The 23,498-nt window shown below is 33.2% G+C and overlaps 1 protein-coding gene and 1 long non-coding RNA gene across 2 annotated transcripts in view; both read left to right on the forward strand.

Moving 5' to 3' along the window:
• Window positions 1-23,498, forward strand: part of LOC139489310 (zinc finger ZZ-type and EF-hand domain-containing protein 1-like) — a 118,287-nt gene that overhangs the window by 89,896 nt on the left and 4,893 nt on the right. Inside the window, exons 69-73 of the mRNA XM_071275593.1 lie at window positions 16,428-16,543; window positions 18,043-18,202; window positions 18,803-18,919; window positions 22,321-22,480; window positions 23,198-23,269. Coding sequence (XP_071131694.1) covers window positions 16,428-16,543; window positions 18,043-18,202; window positions 18,803-18,919; window positions 22,321-22,480; window positions 23,198-23,269 — 625 coding nt within the window. The remainder of the gene's footprint in view (window positions 1-16,427; window positions 16,544-18,042; window positions 18,203-18,802; window positions 18,920-22,320; window positions 22,481-23,197; window positions 23,270-23,498) is intronic.
• Window positions 8,539-9,338, forward strand: LOC139489309 (uncharacterized). Its single transcript, XR_011656180.1, has 2 exons — window positions 8,539-8,682; window positions 9,288-9,338. It is a non-coding gene; the product is annotated as an uncharacterized lncRNA (long non-coding RNA).

Here is a 23,498-nt window from a genome sequence, read left to right on the forward strand (position 1 = left end):
ATGGCATACGTAAGGAGAAGAATATAATTTCGAATTTTAGTAATTATAAAGTTATTTAACAGTTGAAGTAAGTATTCTAATGTTACATGTACGTGTAAATATGTTAATAGTTTGGGCAATAGTTTCGATGTAAATATGACACAATTAATAAAATTGAGAATTAAATGGGGAATGTGTCAAGTTCCATTTATTGGCGCATTTAATATTATAAAACAGAAGAGATGAGCGCTATTCAAACGTTTACAATATGACAAATTACACCTAACCGTTTTCACAAATCAGTATTTTTTTCGCCCGGGGATATACACCTGCCAGTAATCTACCTTCAGTAACTTTACAATACCCAGCCGTGTCATTTCCGTATATTGTACATGTAGGTATCACGTGTTATACATGTATATACACCAGAAATACCCATTCAAGTGATTTTTAATTTCAGAAGAACTCCATATCGGGTACATAAACATAAAATTATAATAATATAAAAAATAAATGTTGTTTTATTAAAAGCACCTAGGTATGTATTTGTAAACTTTTGTTAATTCGTTATTTCATGTATTTTTTTTTTTGCTTCAATTACTTTTTTGTATCTTATTGACTTATTCGTAAATCGAAAAAAACGCACAAATCTGAAATAAATCGTATGCATGGCATTGAAAATGTTGAATGATTTCTCTAACTCAAAACTAGTTATACATGTACATGTAGATGCCTCTGAAATTATATTTTTCTTGTTGGGTTGCTTGTCCATTTATTGACGTTTACGCTATATTCTTATGTTCGGTATTTGTGAAAAACGCTCATCTATCAATTTTACAAGAAATATAATACTTGTAAGTCATGAACATTGAAGTTTAACTTGCTATCATTTTTTCGTATACGCACAAACATAAAATAAAATGAAACACCTTAAAGCGGTTTAAATTATGCAGTGCATTTTGAAAATATAGTTTCCGGTTATTTTTGTTTCATACTTTTTCTATCCCTTTTCCTAAAAATTAGTACACGGGTCACTGGTTAATATAGAATAAAATTAACGGTACCAATTTTCTTGCACCAGATGCGCATTTCGAAAATACATGTCTCTTCAGTGATTTGAATTTGAGCTGTTTTATAAGTATATATGATGGTGCCTCGTTTTTAAGGGATTGTAATTCTTTAAAATAAATTTATCTATTCATCCATAAAATACACTATAATTTCACTTTTTTTAAATGACAACTTGTATCAACCGGAAGATTTGCAGATATTGACACCTGTGCGTTTGGATTAGCATTAAAATGTTCTTGTATTTTTATAAGAAATACTTTATAACACAATCTTGGACTTGTACAAGTATATATATGCATCTATAAGTCCAAGCATGTGCATACAATAATGCATGTATGTACATGTATACGCATGAGTTTCTCGCTACATTGAAGACCCGTAATATAGGCCTTCCTCTTTTGTCTGCTCTATAGTCAGGTTTTTGTCTCTTTTACACATTCCCCATTTCCATTCTCTTTTTTTTGTTATATACGACGGTATATTAGGGAGCGTCTAAACACCACCTAGGCCGCCTTAGTGCACTAAGCTCAAGAAGCTGCACTAAGCCCATGATGGGATGGTACTATGAAATTCACATGTAAAAAAGATACCATCGGACGCTGTTTTTTTTTAAGATAATGTATCTGATTTTTTTAGTCATTAGAAATTGTAGTTAAGTCGTAATTTGATTTTTTCTGTCATTAAAGGTTTTGTCCGACGACACGTGCCAGTAATTAACAAGGTAATAAAATCACTGACCCATGCAGAAATAAAGAAACATAACAATTACACGGCTTCCACCTTTTTGTTTGCCGTGTTATATAATTGTTTGTTTTTGTAGGAGTTAAAACAAAACTTTGTATTTCTTTCTTTTTTGAGTGTATTTTTTTATAGGTTAATTATTTTGACTTTATGATACTTTTTTTTTGGTTTTTAGTCAAACTTCATTGTAATTCGAAGTTGATTTATTTTTGTAAAACGATTGTTTAAGGTGGTGTTTGTTTCGTTGTATTTGTAAAATTGTATGAAAGATTGGTTTGTCCTATAATAGAATATGGAGCAGGTATATGGGGTAACAAAAAACATATTCCTGTATTAACTCTATACATAATAGGGCTTGTAGATTTTTTTCTCGGAGTACAAAAATATGCACCAAATGCTACAGTTACTAGAGACTTAGGAATACCACCTAATTTTGATAAACAGTGGAAAAGTATTATTCGTTTGTGGTGTAGATTAAATAACATGATTTCAAATCGGTTAAGTGCAAAAGTTCACAAGTGGGCTGATAGTGTGAGTATTGAGCATAAGTGTGTTAAAAACTGGATTTTCTTAGAAAAATTGTCGTTTGTTTATGTGTTACATATTTTTTTTCGTTCATTTTTTTTGTTGTTATATAAATAAGGCGGTTAGTTTTCTTGTTTGAATTGTTTTACATTATCATATCGGGGCCTTTTATAGCTGACCATGTGGATTTGGCATTGCTCATTGTTGAAGGCCGTACGGTGACCTATATTTGTTAATGTCTCTGTCATTTTGGTCTCTTGTGGACTGTTGTCTAATTGGAAATCATACCATATCTTCTTTTTTTATATTCCTGTGCTTTTAAAATGCCCATTATAGACATATCATGATACATTAAGCTTAACATTTTAATTTATAAATATCAAATAGCGAACAATTTATATATTTATTCAATAACGACAATGTTGCTGCAATAGGTGCCAGAAACATCAACAATATTATATTGAAAAGAAACGGCATTTTATTTCACTTGTTCTTAAAGAAAAAGATGTTTAATTTCATTTAGTATACGGACACTGTAAATTTTGAATGTAAATGAGTAAAAATTTGTTTATATTTATATATTGTGTCTTATACGGCTCTCATTTATCTTTTTAAATTATTGTTTAGTTCTGTGATTCTCATTTTATGTTTGTATGTGGTGAGACTTTGAAATAATAATAATGATAAAATATTGAATCTAAAAATATTTAGAAACTATAAACTTTTCTTAAATTTATACTTGAGTCAGAAAATTAAAACCAGCAGTGTCAAAAATATTTTTTTAAGCTGACAAATATTTTACACTCAGCGGCATTCAATGTCATTGACATACTATATAGCACTAATCGCAATATACATGTACATGATATTTTGGACAACAATAAACAATTTAAGGTCGTCAGGTAAATGTGGATTACGGATTAAGATGTTAGATGTCAAACTTGAATTAACAAACTGAGGTGAATTTAACCCGAATATGTAGTTTCTCTTCAACAGTGTTTTAATTCCAAGTTCCTTATTTTCATTTAAACTAAATTAATTATATAGAATGATAGAAAGATTCGGAACTAAAGATAGTCACAATTAAAAATATGTATTTTGAAAAACCGCCAGATCATATCTGATTTAAATCCAGGGTCCGTATATGCATCTTCTGACATCAGACTCAGACTTCTCTTGAACTGAATATTAATGTGCGTATTGTTATGCATTTACTTTTCTACATTGGCTAGAGGTATAGGGGGGTTGAGATCTCATAAACATGTTTAACCCCGCCGCATTTTTGCGCAAGTCACAAGTCAGGAGCCTCTGGCCTTTGTTAGTCTTGTATTATTTGAATTTTGGTTTCTTGTGTACAATTTGGAAATTAGTATGGCGTTTATTGTCACTGGACTATATATATATATATATACATATATAGAACTCGTCTAAACATCAACCCAACAATGTTAGATCTGTAAATTTGCTTTCGCAAATTTTTGGTTCTTCCCTCTTCGCCGGGATTCGAACCCATGCTACTGTGATATCGTGACACCAAATCGCCCACACTGCAGCCGTCCCGCTAGACGCAAAAAAAGAGCTTTCGGTGGGCATGTGTTACCTTTCCACGTCAGTTTTAATCTAGCGGCGTACTACAGTACATGATATATAAGGCATGAAGATGTTATTGTTTACAGATCAGCTAAATTATCTATAGTAAAGGATCCTACAAATTAATGTAATCAAGATGAAAATAATTATATTCATAACTGACTCAGACGTACTTATATATATATATAGTATATATTTGTTAAGGGGCCAGCTGAAGGACGCCTCCGGGTGCGGGAATTTCTCACTACATTGAAGACCTGTTGGTGACCTTCTGCTCAGTGTTGTTTTTTTTCTTTGGTCGGGTTGTTGTCTCTTTGACACATTCCCCATTTCCATTCTCAATTTTACAATGGTACGTGAATTAAGATTTTATCCGAAAAGACGGATTTTCTACATGTACTACAAAACATTTGTACAACTATTGAATATTGTAAATGTTTAATGCATAAATGTCCAGATCTAGATCGAACTTGCTTTGCTTCGTCGAAAGTACGAATATAGAAAAATCACAGATTTATATTACAACTAAAAGGTCCTAGAACAGTTGCAGAAATCATCAGAATTTGTTTATTGTTAGTTATTTGTACATGTATAACTATAATGCGAACCCGAAGTTGTGAAATAGCAACTAAGCGTGAATTCTTTGGAAAAGCGGCGGTTCTATGAAAACCTATTGTCAATTTCAAGTTCTGTTTCGACATCATTGTAATATATGTCACTGGACGTTAAAATTTAATCCTTTATTTCGTCTTCGTCTTCGTCAAATATTGCTGTTGGTTTCTGCCGAAAAAAAATCTTTCAAAAAGTTGTAACCTTTGGAACTTTTTCAGATAATTTAACCACATGACAAGAAATTATACAATAAACATTGGTCACGCACGATAGATTCTGATGTAAGACACGTACCGTTACAATACCCAGTTTACACGCATCAGCGCACACAGGTTTGTCAAATAGGCCAGTTGATTGGAGGAAAGTTACCAAAAACCACGCCTACCTTTAACTATTATCCAATCAAACGCCTTTGACATAAACTTAAATAATACATGGGTAATATAACAAAGATTTTGAAAAAAGTTGAGACTCTAAATTCTAACTTAAAAGTATAGATTAATGCTCGTAATGCATTTTCGCAATTTACATTAAATTTTATACATACTTTCACCTATCTAGTGAGGAAAAAATACAAATTTAAAACAATTGCAAATTACAACTATTTTGAATTATAATGCACAGCAAGGACGTATATTAGTTATCCGTCCTTGTGCACAGTTTGTGATAAATGGGTGTCAAAATGTCTTAAGCAAAAACCCAAAGACCAGTTTCAAGAAGAATTCTTTGCTTTTATTGCAGAATCGCATAAAACATAATGTTGTCGTATTTTCAAAAAGAATTATCAATTTGAAAACTACTTTTCCTTTTTACCTTTCTAAAATAATACATTACGCAGATATAGATGTGGTAGTTGCCGATTGAGTCTAGAAGGTGTCAGGATTTACACAGAGAAGACAGAATATGCCGTCTCTGTGACACAAACAACATTGATGACGAGTACCATTACATAATGAATTGTAAAACATTTAAAATATAGAAAAAGAAGGAAATGTTTAAGGAACTACTGTTAGTCAAACCCTTATATCTTTAAAGCTGTTCAACAGTTAAACTCATCAAATATTGTAATATTAGAAAAACTATGTAAGAGTTATAAATGTGAAAGTCAGTCCTCCAAGTTTATTTAATTGTATCGTTTACACATGCATGTGATAATTTTACCTTATAGTTATGTTTATGTATGTTCTTGATTACTAGCAATTGAAGTTTTATGAGAAATAAAGTATTCGTATTCCTTTAAACCATAAATTACAGTACACGAAGACAGCCTACGGGTAAAGTACAAGTGAATATATCACAAAGATCATCCGTACGCGTCCTTGTAAATGCAAAACTCTGGATTTTCTTTGATAATTACCCGAGAGGTTATAAAAGATCTAGAAAAGACTTCCAAAGGTGTTTGCCAAAAATGAATTGAAATAAAAGATTTTTGTGTAGACGAGTTACAACATTGCATAAGCATGATTAGGAAATTTGAACAAAAAATGTAAGTGCACATCTTTCTAGTGGCGAAAAACACGTATATCGAGCTACGTAGACGAAAAAGAATAAGTTCATAATGATTATGATGTAAATTCACGAAATTATAAGGTTATAATTAGAAAACAATTTAAAACACGATTCGTCATTCCCCATGTATATAGATTAAAACAGAATTATAATTTTCTAATTCTTAAATTAAATTCTGAAATTCAAAAGACATGTTTCTGATACTTGACAGTTCAGTGAACACTATTACATGAAATGCACGATGATATTGACCGAAAACAAAGGTGAAAGATTCAAATTGTAAAATCAGCCGCTGGACGGTAGAATTTCTATCCAATCATTCAACGATAAAAAAAAAGAAAAAAAAAGAAGACTATTGAGTGTAAAAGTATGATAGAAATACTTTTAATTTATTATAATGCCTGTTAAATTGTTCCAGTCATTGGTTACTAGTGATTGTCAGTCCATTTCGATATTTCATAGCACTTTTACAAATTTTGAAACAAATAAAAGAAAAAACTAATTTTCCCATGGGAAAAATATATCTACCCATGAGAAGAAATTTGTCCCGCACAGTGTTCAACTCCCAAAAAGGGAGTCTAACCAACAAAGAAATGCTTTATCATCTGTAGATTGATTTTTATATATGAAACGATGTGTATTGATTTTACTTGGTTCAATGTTCAGTGGCAAGTATTTTATATATGCGCAGGTCCTGAGACAGAAAATCAAATTATTCATTCACTTAAGGTCTTCAAAAATAACGATTGCGAGATGACGGACAGGAAGACTTCAAAAGTAACAGTTTGAACTAGCTGTCAGAAACTTATTTAATAAGTACTCTCAGATCTTTTCTTGCTATTGTCGTTTTGTTCTTCTGGTAAACAAGTGATTCTTTCATTGTTGAAGACTCTCTAGCGACTATAAAGATGAACAGGAATAAAACGCTGACCATTGATAATTTGTATTTTTGTTTAGCTCTGACTTTGTGTTCGATAAGGTCCCGTGTACCTTTACTCCATATTCCTTTATTTTCTATAAAGGCGTCTGTCTTGACAGTAAGTTGACACCTTTAAATGTAAGATACCAGATGGAAGTACTCAAAAAGGAGAGCCAGTTTGGTATTCTGTAATGTTAGAGTTCAATTCTTCATGAAGAAACGACTACTAGTATATGTTTTCTGTATTCAGCATAGAATCATATCTTCTAAACTATATTTTTTCGCACAATGTCTGGATATTGGTGGACATGCATCATTGCGAAACCAGACATTTACAAATGAAAATTAATACTTGTACTATAGCCATTTAGTAGGAAAGTAAATGCACAAAAGACAAGTAATTCAGAAACATGCATGGATCACGCAAAATTATGCAGGGGCGACACCGGAGTAATGGGAGTTTGCTTCTTGCAAGACATTCGCCGTGAAAACAATTTGATATGAAGACAAGCCTTTGTTTCAACTTTGTTTTAAAATTTCAAACATGAGGCTGTTACGGCCCAGGTCAATGTTCTTAAGCAACACATATTTTCCTTTCATTTTGCTGTTAGCTTTCTGATATAAATTTATACATATTATAGACTATTATGATTCTTTTTTTTTCAATTTCAGTTAAACACTATTTATGATTTGCTTTTAAATAAATTTTAACATGTTTAATGTCTTTTTCTTTTTCTTCATCTTTTTGAAACCCTGGTTTTGTATTACCACTGACCAGTTCAGTAAAGAAACAGCTGCTTCATGTTTGCATAAATGTGTTTGTAACCAATCTAACATGCTATTATAATTTCCTTAGTTTTTATTCCGTGTCTATAGATAGTCTTCATCGGGGAGGCAAGATTTATTTTGTCTGTTGGTTGCTTGGCTAGCGTAAGCTAATCGATTTACCTCACATTTTGAAGTTGGATGGAAATTGTTTCTAGATAAATGCCGTACCTTTGTACTTTGGTTTCCTGTCGGATTTTTCTCAATTTTAAATTGGGAAGTTTTATCATTTGTTTTGCATAATTATTATTTTTGACTTGCAAATGAACGATTAATAAATCTAGTCCCGTGTGTGCTAGCGAAATGTCTTTAGTGTAATCTCGGAGTGTAATTTTTATTTCAACTTTTACGTTTGCATCAGGACGACCTAAAACACGAAAACTTTCTTTTTTTCAAGAATGACATTCGTTACTTCAAACAAAAATCGCTTTTATCTTCTTTTTTTTTTTGCAGTAAAAGACCTGTTTCTTTAAAAAAAAACTTTCATACAATCGACTGATTCGGGAAGGTCAAGGATTATAACATATTTTTCGTAATTCTGAAAAACTTTTTAGTAATCTCTGGTGTATTTATGATGGCTTGGTTTGAAGCGATAACAGACGAACTATGCTTACTAGTGCTGCATAAAAAAACATGAGGATATGGTTTGTCCTTTATTACAAATTTGACTCCAATAAGGATAATTTTCGTCTCATAGAAAAATCGATAATTTATTTTTCGATTTTTATCGGATATAAAAGTTATTTTGAAAAATACAAACCGGATTGTGCTGCCCCGGATTTAATTTTTGCTATGGTTAAATTTTTACCAACACCGTTTTTTGGTTATTAGTCATATGACACCGGATACGTTTGATGTTCACATTACGCTTTGTCACAAAACATAGAATTTAGGTGTTGGCCCCTCATGAAGTAAGTTTATACCTTTTTTATTGGTGATATTTGATTAATTAGTGTATTTTTATAAACATTATAATATCGGGGCGTTGAAATTATCTGTAAAATGGGTGCATTTCTATGAGACAAGGAACGTCCTAAATATTGAACTCTACGGGAAATCTGTAACATTATTTGAAGTTATTTTTGTGCGATTGTGCAGGTTTATTTGTATGTACAATGATGTAACTATTTGATATATTTGAAATGAATGTTTAGACAAATTATTATTTGTATTATCCAGATATTTTATGCTCAAGTATTTTTACACACATAACAGGATAAATTTTACATGGTACATAATTTACTGATGTTTTATTCTAGACACATTTTACATTTCAAACAATTTATTATTTGTTCCGCATTGATATTTGAAGTAATATTACACCTACATGTATTTTCAAGAAAATCTTAAAGATTGGACTAAAACTTCATTATGTAATTTTACACAATCAAAGCACTGTTAGTACTGTTTTGCATTTTGGTTACAATTTTCAGTATGATTATTTTTATGTGAAATATTGGAAAATGTTATGTTTCTAAATACCTTTTACTTATGATTGTATTTTTTTATGTTGTAGTTTTGTACCCTCTCCGGGGGTTTGAATAGCAATAAAGCATAGAACATTGCACACGGATTATTATTTATTAAAGTTTCGTATGCATCATAAATCAAGCTCCGGCAACTTTTGACTTGTTCTGATATAAATAGTAATGATTTTCATCGGAGAAAAAGATAGATATTTTTGTCGTGATTGGAAGAATCGTAAAAGTGTTATTTTTCTGAATTCTGTTTGTTTAATCGGACATCATAGAGTTTTAATTTGATTTCTTTTTGCCGAACTGGACTTCATATTGTGTGTTGATTTGAAACATGAACGAGGACCTCGATGAGAACACCTGGATTGAAAGTTTGCAAACGTTCCGACCAATGAAATTCATTTTAATATGTAACGAGAGCACCTAGATGAAATATTTTATCTATACTACAATCAGTTTTAACTTAGAAATTTCCGCTCAAATATATAGGAAATAAAATTATATGAAAGCAACAATGCAGAATGTTTCTTTTCCATTTTCTGTTTTTTAACAATGTTTATGTTCATTTCAATTTGGAAAGTAGACTTATATTAAATGCCCAAAACGTAAATGTATGTTTTCTTTTAAAACATTAAAAAAACGTAAGAGTATGCCGACAAATAGCCTGTCAAGGTCGTTAAACTTAAATCAACTTACCCATCTTTATCGCAGACTAAAATTTATCTCATATATACAGAATACATGTTAATTTATTACAAGTACGTCAGGGTGCATGACAGCACAATAATCTTTTTACAGAGTCGTAAGAACAATATTTTTGTTTGATATTTGTTTCTCTTCCACAATTAACGCCCGATTTGGCCAGTGACCGGTATTACAATTTAACACAGTTTTAGAAGTTCAGTGGGCTGCTGCTTCATTTATAATTTTGAGCATGCCTTTCTGTTTATCATATTCAACGTCAACATTATCTTCGTCGATTTTATTATTCAACAATATCTTGTTTTTCATTACAAGCTTTTCCAAATATCAATATACAGCAAGAGAATGAATATATGTTGCTTCAAGACACATCGATTTAAATTATGTACACAAATTATGTAGTTTTCCGTGTCTACATTTGATTTACGAGTACAATATAGTAAAACAGAAAAAAGAGAAACGGTAAATATACAGGAATACATAAAGTTTCGTAAATAGTTGCAAAGGACCACACGTTACTTACGATATATACATCGAGGTCGTTTTGCTTGAGTGATTTACCTGTAAAAAGTCCGCGGGTCTCATCCATGTTTAAAACGAATTAATGCATGTTTGAAATAGCTTAACAGGGGCGTGGCCTATTAGTTTGACCCAACTGACCACTAACTTGATTTCAATTGATCGACTGCAGAGAAATCTATTTGACTGGCGTTAAAATGAATTGATATGAATTGAAATGAATTAAATATAATTTTTAATTTTTGTCAATCTTTATCAAATAACGATCAATCTCATTTAAATAGCGTTAACACGTTTTTGTCCGATCAAGTTAAATTTGGGTTACTAGTGCATGTTGTCTGGTTGTGATATATAGTGGTTGGGTTAAGATCCAATCAAACCATGTTGTCTGGTTGTGATATATAGTGGTTGGGTTAAGTTCCAATCAAACCATGTTGTCTGGTTGTGATATATAGTGGTTGGGTTAAGATCCAATCAAACCATGTTGTCTGGTTGTGATATATAGTGGTTGGGTTAAGATCCAATCAAACCATGTTGTCTGGTTGTGATATATAGTGGTTGGGTTAAGATCCAATCAAATCATGTTGTCTAGTTGTGATATATAGTGGTTGGGTTAAGATCCAATCAAACCATGTTGTCTGGTTGTGATATATAGTGGTTGGGTTAAGTTCCAATCAAACCATGTTGTCTGGTTGTGATATATAGTGGTTGGGTTAAGATCCAATCAAACCATGTTGTCTGGTTGTGATATATAGTGGTTGGGTTAAGATCCAATCAAACCATGTTGTCTGGTTGTGATATATAGTGGTTGGGTTAAGATCCAATCAAATCATGTTGTCTGGTTGTGATATATAGTGGTTGGGTTAAGATCCAATCAAACCATGTTGTCTGGTTGTGATATATAGTGGTTGGGTTAAGATCCAATCAAACCATGTTGTCTGGTTGTGATATATAGTGGTTGGGTTAAGATCCAATCAAACCATGTTGTCTGGTTGTGATATATAGTGGTATGGTTAAGATCCAATCAAACCATGTTGTCTGGTTGTGATATATAGTGGTTGGGTTAAGATCCAATCAAACCATGTTGTCTGGTTGTGATATATAGTGGTTGGGTTAAGATCCAATCAAACCATGTTGTCTGGTTGTGATATATAGTGGTTGGGTTAAGATCCAATCAAATCATGTTGTCTGGTTGTGATATATAGTGGTTGGGTTAAGATCCAATCAAATCATGTTGTCTGGTTGTGATATATAGTGGTTGGGTTAAGATACAATCAAATCATGTTGTCTGGTTGTGATATATAGTGGTTGGGTTAAGATCCAATCAAACCATGTTGTCTGGTTGTGATATATAGTGGTTGGGTTAAGATCCAATCAAACCATGTTGTCTGGTTGTGATATATAGTGGTTGGGTTAAGATCCAATCAAACCATGTTGTCCGGTTGTGATATATAGTGGTTGGGTTAAGATCCAATCAAACCATGTTGTCCGGTTGTGATATATAGTGGTTGGGTTAAGATCCAATCAAATCATGTTGTCTGGTTGTGATATATAGTGGTTGGGTTAAGATCCAATCAAATCATGTTGTCTGGTTGTGATATATAGTGGTTGGGTTAAGTTCCAAACAAATCATGTTGTCTGGTTGTGATATATAGTGGTTGGGTTAAGTTCCAAACAAATCATGTTGTCTGGTTGTGATATATAGTGGTTGGGTTAAGATCCAATCAAACCATGTTGTCTGGTTGTGATATATAGTGGTTGGGTTAAGATCCAATCAAACCATGTTGTCTGGTTGTGATATATAGTGGTTGGGTTAAGATCCAATCAAACCATGTTGTCTGGTTGTGATATATAGTGGTTGGGTTAAGATCCAATCAAATCATGTTGTCTGGTTGTGATATATAGTGGTTGGGTTAAGATCCAATCAAACCATGTTGTCTGGTTGTGATATATAGTGGTTGGGTTAAGATCCAATCAAACCATGTTGTCTGGTTGTGATATATAGTGGTTGGGTTAAGATCCAATCAAATCATGTTGTCTGGTTGTGATATATAGTGGTTGGGTTAAGATCCAATCAAACCATGTTGTCTGGTTGTGATATATAGTGGTTGGGTTAAGATCCAATCAAATCATGTTGTCTGGTTGTGATATATAGTGGTTGGGTTAAGATCCAATCAAATCATGTTGTCTGGTTGTGATATATAGTGGTTGGGTTAAGATCCAATCAAACCATGTTGTCTGGTTGTGATATATAGTGGTTGGGTTAAGATCCAATCAAACCATGTTGTCTGGTTGTGATATATAGTGGTTGGGTTAAGATCCAATCAAATCATGTTGTCTGGTTGTGATATATAGTGGTTGGGTTAAGATCCAATCAAATCATGTTGTCTGGTTGTGATATATAGTGGTTGGGTTAAGATCCAATCAAACCATGTTGTCTGGTTGTGATATATAGTGGTTGGGTTAAGATCCAATCAAACCATGTTGTCTGGTTGTGATATATAGTGGTTGGGTTAAGATCAAATCAAACCATGTTGTCTGGTTGTGATATATAGTGGTTGGGTTAAGATCCAATCAAACCATGTTGTCTTGTTGTGATATATAGTGGTTGGGTTAAGATCCAATCAAACCATGTTGTCTGGTTGTGATATATAGTGGTTGGGTTAATTTCCAAACAAATCATGTTGTCTGGTTGTGAAATATAGTGGTTGGGTTAAGATCCAATCAAATCATGTTGTCTGGTTGTGATATATAGTTGTTGGGTTAAGTTCCAAACAAATCATGTTGTCTGGTTGTGATATATAGTGGTTGGGTTAAGATCCAATTAAACCATGTTGTCAGGTTGTGATATATAGTGGTTGGGTTAACATCCAATCAAATCATGTTGTCTGGTTGTGATATATAGTGGGTGGGTTAAGATCCAATCAAACCATGTTGTCTGGTTGTGATATATAGTGGTTGGATTAAGATCCAATCAAACCATGTTGTCTGGTTGTGATATATAGTGGTTGGGTTAAGATCCAAACAAATCATGTTGTCTGGTTGTGATATATAGTGGTTGGGTTAAGATCCAATCAAACCATGTTGTCTGGTTGTGATATATAGTGGTTGGATTAAGATCCAATCAAACCATGTTGTCTGGTTGTGATATATAGTGGGTGGGTTAAGATCCAATCAAACCATGTTGTCTGGTTGTGATATATAGTGGGTGGGTTAAGATCCAATCAAACCATGTTGTCTGGTTGTGATATATAGTGATTGGGTTAAGATCCAATCAAACCATGTTGTCTGGTTGTGATATATAGTCGGTGGGTTAAGATCCAATCAAACCATGTTGTCTGGTTGTGATATATAGTGGTTGGGTTAAGATCCAATCAAACCATGTTGTCTGGTTGTGATATATAGTGGTTGGGTTAAGATCCAATCAAACCATGTTGTCTGGTTGTGATATATAGTGGATAGTGGTTGGATTAAGATCCAATCAAACCATGTTGTCTGGTTGTGATATATAGTGGTTGGGTTAAGATCCAATCAAACCATGTTGTCTGGTTGTGATATATAGTGGTTGAGTTAAGATCCAATCAAACCATGTTGTCTGGTTGTGATATATAGTGGTTGGGTTAAGATCCAATCAAATCATGTTGTCTGGTTGTGATATATAGTGGTTGGGTTAAGATCCAATCAAACCATGTTGTCTGGTTGTGATATATAGTGGTTGGGTTAAGATCCAATCAAACCATGTTGTCTGGTTGTGATATATAGTGGTTGGGTTAAGATCCAATCAAATCATGTTGTCTGGTTGTGATATATAGTGGTTGGGTTAAGATCCAATCAAACCATGTTGTCTGGTTGTGATATAGAGTGGTTGGGTTAAGATCCAATCAAACCATGTTGTCTGGTTGTGATATAGAGTGGTTGGGTTAAGATCCAATCAAACCATGTTGTCTGGTTGTGATATAGAGTGGTTGGGTTAAGATCCAATCAAACCATGTTGTCTGGTTGTGATATATAGTGGTTGGGTTAAGATCCAATCAAATCATGTTGTCTGGTTGTGATATATAGTGGTTGGGTTAAGATCCAATCAAACCATGTTGTCTGGTTGTGATATATAGTGGTTGGGTTAAGATCCAATCAAACCATGTTGTCTGGTTGTGATATATAGTGGTTGGATTAAGATCCAATCAAACCATGTTGTCTGGTTGTGATATATAGTGGTTGGGTTAAGATCCAATCAAATCATGTTGTCTGGTTGTGATCTATAGTGGTTGGGTTAAGATCCAATCAAATCATGTTGTCTGGTTGTGATATATAGTGGTTGGGTTAAGATCCAATCAAACCATGTTGTCTGGTTGTGATATATAGTGGTTGGGTTAAGTTCCAAACAAATCATGTTGTCTGGTTGTGATATATAGTGGATAGTGGTTGGATTAAGATCCAATCAAACCATGTTGTCTGGTTGTGATATATAGTGGTTGGGTTAAGATCCAATCAAATCATGTTGTCTGGTTGTGATATATAGTGGTTGGGTTAAGCTCCAATCAAATCATGTTGTCTGGTTGTGATATATAGTGGTTAGGTTAAGATCCAATCAAATCATGTTGTCTGGTTGTGATATATAGTGGTTGGGTTAAGATCCAATCAAACCATGTTGTCTGGTTGTGATATATAGTGGTTGGGTTAAGATCCAATCAAACCATGTTGTCTGGTTGTGATATATAGTGGTTGGGTTAGTATGTTAAACCATGTTGTTTGGTTGTGATATATAGTGGTTGGGTTAAGATCCAATCAAATCATGTTGTCTGGTTGTGATATATAGTGGTTGGGTTAAGATCCAATCAAATCATGTTGTCTGGTTGTGATATATAGTGGTTAGGTTAAGATCCAATCAAATCATGTTGTCTGGTTGTGATATATAGTGGTTAGGTTAAGATCCAATCAAATCATGTTGTCTGGTTGTGATATATAGTGGTTGGGTTAAGTTCCAATCAAACAATGTTGTCTGGTTGTGATATATAGTGGTTGGGTTAAGATCCAATCAAATCATGTTGTTTGGTTGTGATATATAGTGGTTGGGTTAAGATCCAATCAAACCATGTTGTCTGGTTGTGATATATAGTGGTTGGGTTAAGATCCAATCAAACCATGTTGTCTGGTTGTGATATATAGTGGTTGGGTTAAGATCCAATCAAACCATGTTGTCTGGTTGTGATATATAGTGGTTGGGTTAAGATCCAATCAAATCATGTTGTCTGGTTGTGATATATAGTGGTTGGGTTAAGATCCAATCAAACCATGTTGTCTGGTTGTGATATATAGTGGTTGGGTTAAGATCCAATCAAATCATGTTGTCTGGTTGTGATATATAGTGGTTGGGTTAAGATCCAATCAAATCATGTTGTCTGGTTGTGATATATAGTGGTTGGGTTAAGATCCAATCAAACCATGTTGTCTGGTTGTGATATATAGTGGTTGGGTTAAGATCCAATCAAATCATGTTGTCTGGTTGTGATATATAGTGGTTGGGTTAAGATCCAATCAAATCATGTTGTTTGGTTGTGATATATAGTGGTTGGGTTAAGATCCAATCAAATCATGTTGTCTGGTTGTGATATATAGTGGTTGGGTTAAGATCCAATCAAATCATGTTGTTTGGTTGTGATATATAGTGGTTGGGTTAAGATCCAATCAAACCATGTTGTCTGGTTGTGATATATAGTGGTTGGGTTAAGATCCAATCAAATCATGTTGTCTGGTTGTGATATATAGTGGTTGGGTTAAGATCCAATCAAATCATGTTGTCTGGTTGTGATATATAGTGGTTGGGTTAAGATCCAATCAAATCATGTTGTCTGGTTGTGATATATAGTGGTTGGGTTAAGATCCAATCAAACCATGTTAAGTATAACTATCAAGGAGATTGGCTGTATTCTTTTGAATTAAATTGATTGTGTATTTTATAGATGCTGTTTGAGACAGAATGAAGATACACTGACTTTTTCAACATCAGATGACATGCAACAAAATGCAAAGACATTTTCTGGAGATTCATCCAATTTTATTAACTTTGAATTTCAAGGTATGTAAAGAATAATGTAAAAACACACTTCAGATTCATGCAGGTATTAAATTATAATGATTTGTAGAGAATATTTTTTTTCAAAAGGTTAGCTGCCCATATCTTGTCATAAGAGTGTTTTTTTCTTCTTCTAAAAACTGATTTTGCCATTTATATTTTTAACCGGATTTTTGTGACAAAAATGTAGGTTATTGATTTTTAACCGGATTTTTGTGACAAAAATGTAGGTTATTGATTTGGGGATGTACGGCGGGCGGCCGGGCGGTCGGGCGGGCGGCAATCAAATGTTGTCCGTGCATTAACTCATGAACCGTTCAACCAAAGCTTTTAAAATTTTAATATGTTATTACTGACAACTATACGAAGGTCAAGTTCAATAATGGCGATTTTGACTTTTACCGTTCAGGAGTTATGGTTCTTGAAAGGCGGCAATCAAATGTTGTCCGTGCATTAACTCATGAACCGTTCAACCAAAGCTTTTAAAATTTTAATATGTTATTACTGACAACTATACGGAGGTCAAGTTCAATAATGGCGATTTTGACTTTTACCGTTCAGGAGTTATGGTTCTTGAAAGATTGAAAAATGGAGTTTCCAGTCGTGTCCGTGCATTTATGCATGAACTGTTCTACCAAAGCTTTCCGAAATTTTAATATGCTGTTACTGATGACAAAATGGAGGTCAAGTTCAATAATGACGATTTTGACTTTTACCGTTCAGGAGTTATGGTTCTTGAAAGATTGAAAAATGGTGTTTCCCGTCGTGTCCGTGCATTTTCTCATGAACCATTCAACCAAAGCTTTTGAAATTTTAATATGTTGTTACTGATGACAAAATAGAGGTCAAGTTCCATAATGTCGATTTTGACTTTTACTGATCAGGAGTTATGGTTCTTGAAAGGTCGTAAAATGGCGTTTCCATTTACGTTGTTGCATTTACTCATGAACCATTCAATCTAAGCTTTTCAAATATTATTATTTCAAAATGTTGATACTGATGACAAAATGGAGGTCAAATTTGATATTGATGATTTTCACTTTCACCATTCATCAGTAATGGTTCTTGTGATATTGCCAGGACACAAATAAATGTAAATAAATCCGGTTTGCTGTCGTTGTGACAGCCTCTTGTATTCTCTGCTTTATAAATTTGAAAACTATTTTCGCAAAGCAAACAAAAGAATCACAGAATATTATTTGCTTTAAAAAATGTATCCCTATAAAACAATTAAATTTGCTGCAAGTTGAGAATTTTTTGTTTGTTGTTTTTTTTAGTTTTTGTTCCATGTTGAAGGCCTCACTATGACTTTTAGACAAAGAACAGCAATAAAAGCACTGTTCCTTCACTTATTGCTGTGCAGAAACTGATTTTGATAGATACCCATATCTTTTGTTTTTCTATTTTGATAATATGACAATTTGTGCTAAGAATTGCCTTTTGTTTGTGACTGATAAATGTATGGTAGAACATAGCTATTATATGTTTGTTATTTTTTTAAGGTGACAAGTTATGGTACAAATTTTCTATAAAGAAATCACCATCCGAGACATCAAACTGGGGTTACAAGTTTAGTGTGACCGCTGGTTCTATACTGACCAGGGACAGCTTCGAAACAGGATATGCTATTCTAAATAATGTCCTTTCAACCAAGTTGGCCTTGTAAGTAAAAAACATGATATAATGTACTGTAAATTCAGAAATTATTGCGATGCTTTTATCAGGGTTATAATTGCAATAATTTTAACTGGCATTTTGAAATTTTTTATATGAATTAAACAGAATTTTTCTCAATATCGCAAAAATTAGAATTGCATTTTAGTCTTAAATGACAAAAAAGAAATAATAAATGCTCCAGATAATTTCTGAATTTACAGTATCAGGGTACTTAATTATATCTTCTATATTTCTTGCCAATGTAGATAAAACAAATATTATGGAATGCCTTCATGAATAATTTCTGTCCACGACATTGACCTTAATAATCTTGTTATGTTAATGATATTTTGACCACACAACATTCATTGTAAAAAAATGACCACAACATTAAAAAAAAAAACGTCTATTGATTTTACAGTAATTATTTGTGGTTAATGCCTGTGGTGTAACAACTGCAGGAAACTGGTTGAGGTTATAGAAAGTTATGGTTAACTGACAAGTGCAGTGATTCAGTTGAATATCTAGATTTTTGCATTAAATATGATAACAATACAGGTTTTCCAATCAATTTTAGTTTTTAAATGTTCACCTTGTGATTTCCAGAGCCTTGCCTTTATGCAGATTGTGGCATACCTTAGTATATGTTGCCATTAAACAGACAGGAGAAAACAGACTTAAATCTATTCAACTAATGCTGAAGATAATACACACTCAACATAGGTTAGTTTTATTCCCTTTGTTTTAGATAATACACACTCAACATAGGTTAGTTCCCTTTGTTTAAGATAATACACACTCAACATAGGTTAGTTTTATTCCCTTTGTTTAAGATAATACACATTCAACCTAGGTTAGTTTTATTCCCTTTGTTTAAGATAATAAACACTCAACATAGGTGATCATAGGTTAGTTTTATTCCCTTTGTTTATAATAATACACACTCAACATAGGTTAGTTTTATTCCCTTTGTTTATAATAATACACACTCAACATAGGTTAGTTTTATTCCCTTTGCTTAAGATAATACACACTCAACATAGATTAGTTTCATTCCCTTTGTTTATAATAATACACACTCAACATAGGTTTGTTTTATTCCCTTTGTTTATAATAATACACACTCAACATAGGTTAGTTTTATTCCCTTTGTTTATAATAATACACACTCAACATAGGTTAGTTCCCTTTAATTTATTGTGTAGATGTGGCAAACATCTCTTTATTTCATGTTAATTGAACTGCCTCAATTTTTAGCTCACCTGGCCCGAAGGGCCAAGTGAGCTTTTCTCATCACTTGGCGTCCGCCGTCTGTTGTCCGTCGTTGTCGTCGTCCATCGTCGTCCTCGTCGTTAACTTTTTACATTTTGAACTTCTTCTAGAGAACCTCTGAATGGAATGAAACAAATCATGGCATGAATGTTCCTTATGAGGTGCTGACCAAGTGTTGTTACTTTGAAGCCGATCCATCATCCAAGATGGCCGCCAGCAGGGGACTTAGTTTAACATAGGACCCTATGGGAAATGCATACAAATGACTTCTTCTAGAGAACCACTGAATGGAATGAAACCAAACATAGCATGAATGTTCCTTATAAGGTGCTGACCAAGTGTTGTTACTTTAAAGCCGATCCATCATCCACGATGACCGCCAGCGGGGGACTTAGTTTAACATAGGACCCTATGGGAAATGCATACAAATGACTTCTTCTAGAGAACCACTGAATGTACTGAAACCAAACATGGCATGAATGTTCCTTATAAGGTGCTGACCAAGTGTTGTTACTTTAAAGCCGATCCATCATCCACGATGACCGCCAGCGGGGGACTTAGTTTAACATAGGACCCTATGGGAAATGCATACAAATGACTTCTTCTAGAGAACCACTGAATGTACTGAAACCAAACATGGCATGAATGTTCCTTATGAGGTGTTGACCAAGTGTTGTTACTTTGTAGCCGATCTATCATCCAAGAGGAGACTTAGTTTAACATAGGACCCTATGGGAAATGCATACAAAAGACTTTTTCTAGAGAACCGCTGAATGGAATGAAACCAAACATGGCATGAATGTTCCTTATGAGGTGCTGACCAAGTGTTGTTACTTTGTAGCCATTCCATCATCCAAGATGGCCGCCAGCGGGGACTTAGTTTAACATAGGACCCTATGGGAAATGCATACAAATGACTTCTTCTAGAGAACCACTGAATGGAATGAAACCAAATATAGCATGAATGTTCCTTATGAGGTGCTGACCAAGTGTTGTTACTGTGTAGCCGATCCATAATCCAAGATGGCCGCCAGTGGGGGACTTAGTTTAACATAGGACCCTATGGGAAATTCATACAAATGACTTCTTTTAGAGAACCACTGAATGGAATTAAACCAAACATGGCATAAATGTTCCTTATGAGGTGCTGACCAAGTGTGGTTACTTTGTAGCTGATCCATCATCCAAGATGGCCGCCAGTGGCGGGACTTAGTTTAACATAGGACCCTATGGGAAATGCATAAAAATGACATCTTTTAGAGAACCACTGAATGGAATGAAACCAAACATAGCATGAATGTTCCTTATGAGATGCTGACCAAGTGTTGTTACTTTGTCTCCGATCCATCATCCAAGATGGCTGCCAGCGGGGGGCTTAGTTTAACATAAGACCCTATGGGAAATGCATACAAACGTCTTCTTCTAGAGAACCAAGGAATTGAATGAAATCAAACATAGCATGAATAGTCCTTTCCTTATGAGGTGCTGGCCAAATGTTGTTACTTTGTAGTCAGATTTTATCTGTTTTTATATGATTTCAAAAACCCAAGTAGAGTCAGATGAGCGATACAGGCTCTTGAGAGCCTCTAGTTTTCCATCAAACTGTTAAATTTTGTGTCATGATATAGTTTTAAAAGTTGTAGCTTGAATACAAAAGAAAATCTTTTTTTTTTTTGCTTATTGATCCTTATTCTTATTCAACAACTACATCACATAGTTTATGCACAACCATTTTGCTCCTCTATACAAAGGAATAATTACCAACAAAATTTTAAAAAACGATGAAAGTATCTCTGGATTTTAGAAATGTAATACTGATTATTTGCTGCATTTAAGTGGGCTCGCAGGTCTAAATCATTTTTTGTTTTTTATCTAATATAAGATTTCGCTTATTTTTTCTATAAATGAACTTTATCTTATACCCAATAGAAAAATAGATATAGAATAACCATACATTGTCTCGAAATATCAATGTTATTTGTACATGGCTTAGAAACAGATAGAAAGCGAGCCTGTGCCAAGCATTTCTACCTGTTTCGAGCCAAGTACAAATAACATTGATATTTCGAGACAATGTATGGTTATTCTTTATATACTGCAACTCTTATAACTTCTAAATGAAGTATTTAGGGTAAAAACCATCATTTCTTAATTTTGAGCGGAAGATGTAAAATTTCCGTGAAACTATGTTTTATTGACGTCATAAATAAAACTCAACAGAAACACATTGTCAATGACATAAAAATGGTGATATACGGTCAGTGACTGTATATCACATATTAATGTATGGTCAATGCAATTTGACTGCTCAAATAGCACAGCTGCAGTATATAATAAAAAAGAGGGGGTCATCAATCATTTATGCTCACAATCTGCCTTTGAAAGAAGCATACATTTTTGTAAAGGTACTTTTTTTCTTTCAAACTAATAGGAGAAAAATTGGTAATATTGAAATGAAAAAGAATTTAATTACAGAAATCACTTAAATTTTACAACTGTTTAGTTTATGTATAGCTTATTTGAAAACAATAATAAAAAGTATAGGTCACCGATGAGTAAAAAAAGATATTTCAATTCTAATGCCAAAAAATAGCATTTTTGCACCAAAGGGAGATAATTTGGAGCTTTTTCAATGATATAAACATTTTAAAAGTCATCTGGGGCCAAATTGAATCGATTTTTTTGTTAATTTTTGTATCATATCATAAAGTAATAAGTAATAGTGTAATAAATTAAATTTATTATGAAAAAAGAAATGTTTAATTTTGCTGAAATTTTTGTACCTGCGAGCCTCCTGAAACAGAGTTTTGATAAAAAATATCTTTTTTTTTGTATCCTATTTTGTACTTTAGATCATCGGCTGAGAGTTTATCTATAGATCTGAGTTTGTTAAAACCACTGTGGAATTTATATAATGGTATAACTAAAGATGGTTCTGAAACAAAAACATTGGTTCCTCCACTAGCCAGAGCTCTGACAGAACTCTTCTTACAAGTGGAAAACTTAGCTATGGTATGTACCCTTCATTAGTAAAGGTATACAGAACTTTTCTTGCAATTTGAAAACTAAGCTTTGGTATGTATCCTCCATTAACCAGAGCTTTCACAGAAAAGTGTTTTTAGAATGTGAGAATTAGACATTGTGTTATCTTAAACATGTTTGGAAATTTATAGAAATCTGATGATATGAAAGTTTTAGATTTAAAATGTGTCCCCCCCACTGTTCTGGGTTCCCACAGAAAATCTTTTAAAAGTTGAAAACTAAACACTTGTCTGTAAGTTCATCTTGACATAACACTTAGAAATCACACTTGCCAGGACTCTCACAGATCTTTTACAGACCTTTCAGAGGACTTTCACAGAATTCTTGCAGGACTTGTACAGAACTCTCACAGGACTTTCACAAAACTTTCACAAACCTCTTGCAGGACTTTCTCAGAATTCTTTCATGACTTTCACAAAAATTTCAGACCTCTCACAGGACTTTCACAGAACTCCCTGAAGTCTTTCACAAAATTCTTGCAGGACTTTCACAGAACTCTTTTAGGGCCTTGTTTACAAGTGAAAGTTTGAGCTTCATGTTTTTTCTTGCAAGCTGAACACTTAACTTTACTATTAATTGATTTCTGTCTATTTTTTTTTAAATTTTATAATTGTTCACTATCTGTAAAGTTTGACATTTTTATACATTAAAATGGTTATATTAAACAATGGATCTAATTATTTACAGGAGTGGGATGCTGTTATTGAATACCTAGTGGCTTTACAGGATATGGAGGATATCAAGAAAATTATTAAACAGGTCAGTTAACTAATGTTTAACAGAAAGACACATGGCCAGACCATGGGATTTTATGTGGAGTTTATGAATTCACATTTTAAGTTGGATATCATTTAAAACATATATTAAAAAAAATAATCAGAAAAAATAGACATTCATACAGATGAACAGAATCTTTCACTGTAACAGGAAAAGAAGAGATTTTTCAAATGAACAGCCATTGTAATCATTCAAAATCAGTTGTATCCAG

Source organism: Mytilus edulis, chromosome 9 (genome assembly GCF_963676685.1).
Source record: "Mytilus edulis chromosome 9, xbMytEdul2.2, whole genome shotgun sequence".
Taxonomy (NCBI): domain Eukaryota; kingdom Metazoa; phylum Mollusca; class Bivalvia; order Mytilida; family Mytilidae; genus Mytilus; species Mytilus edulis.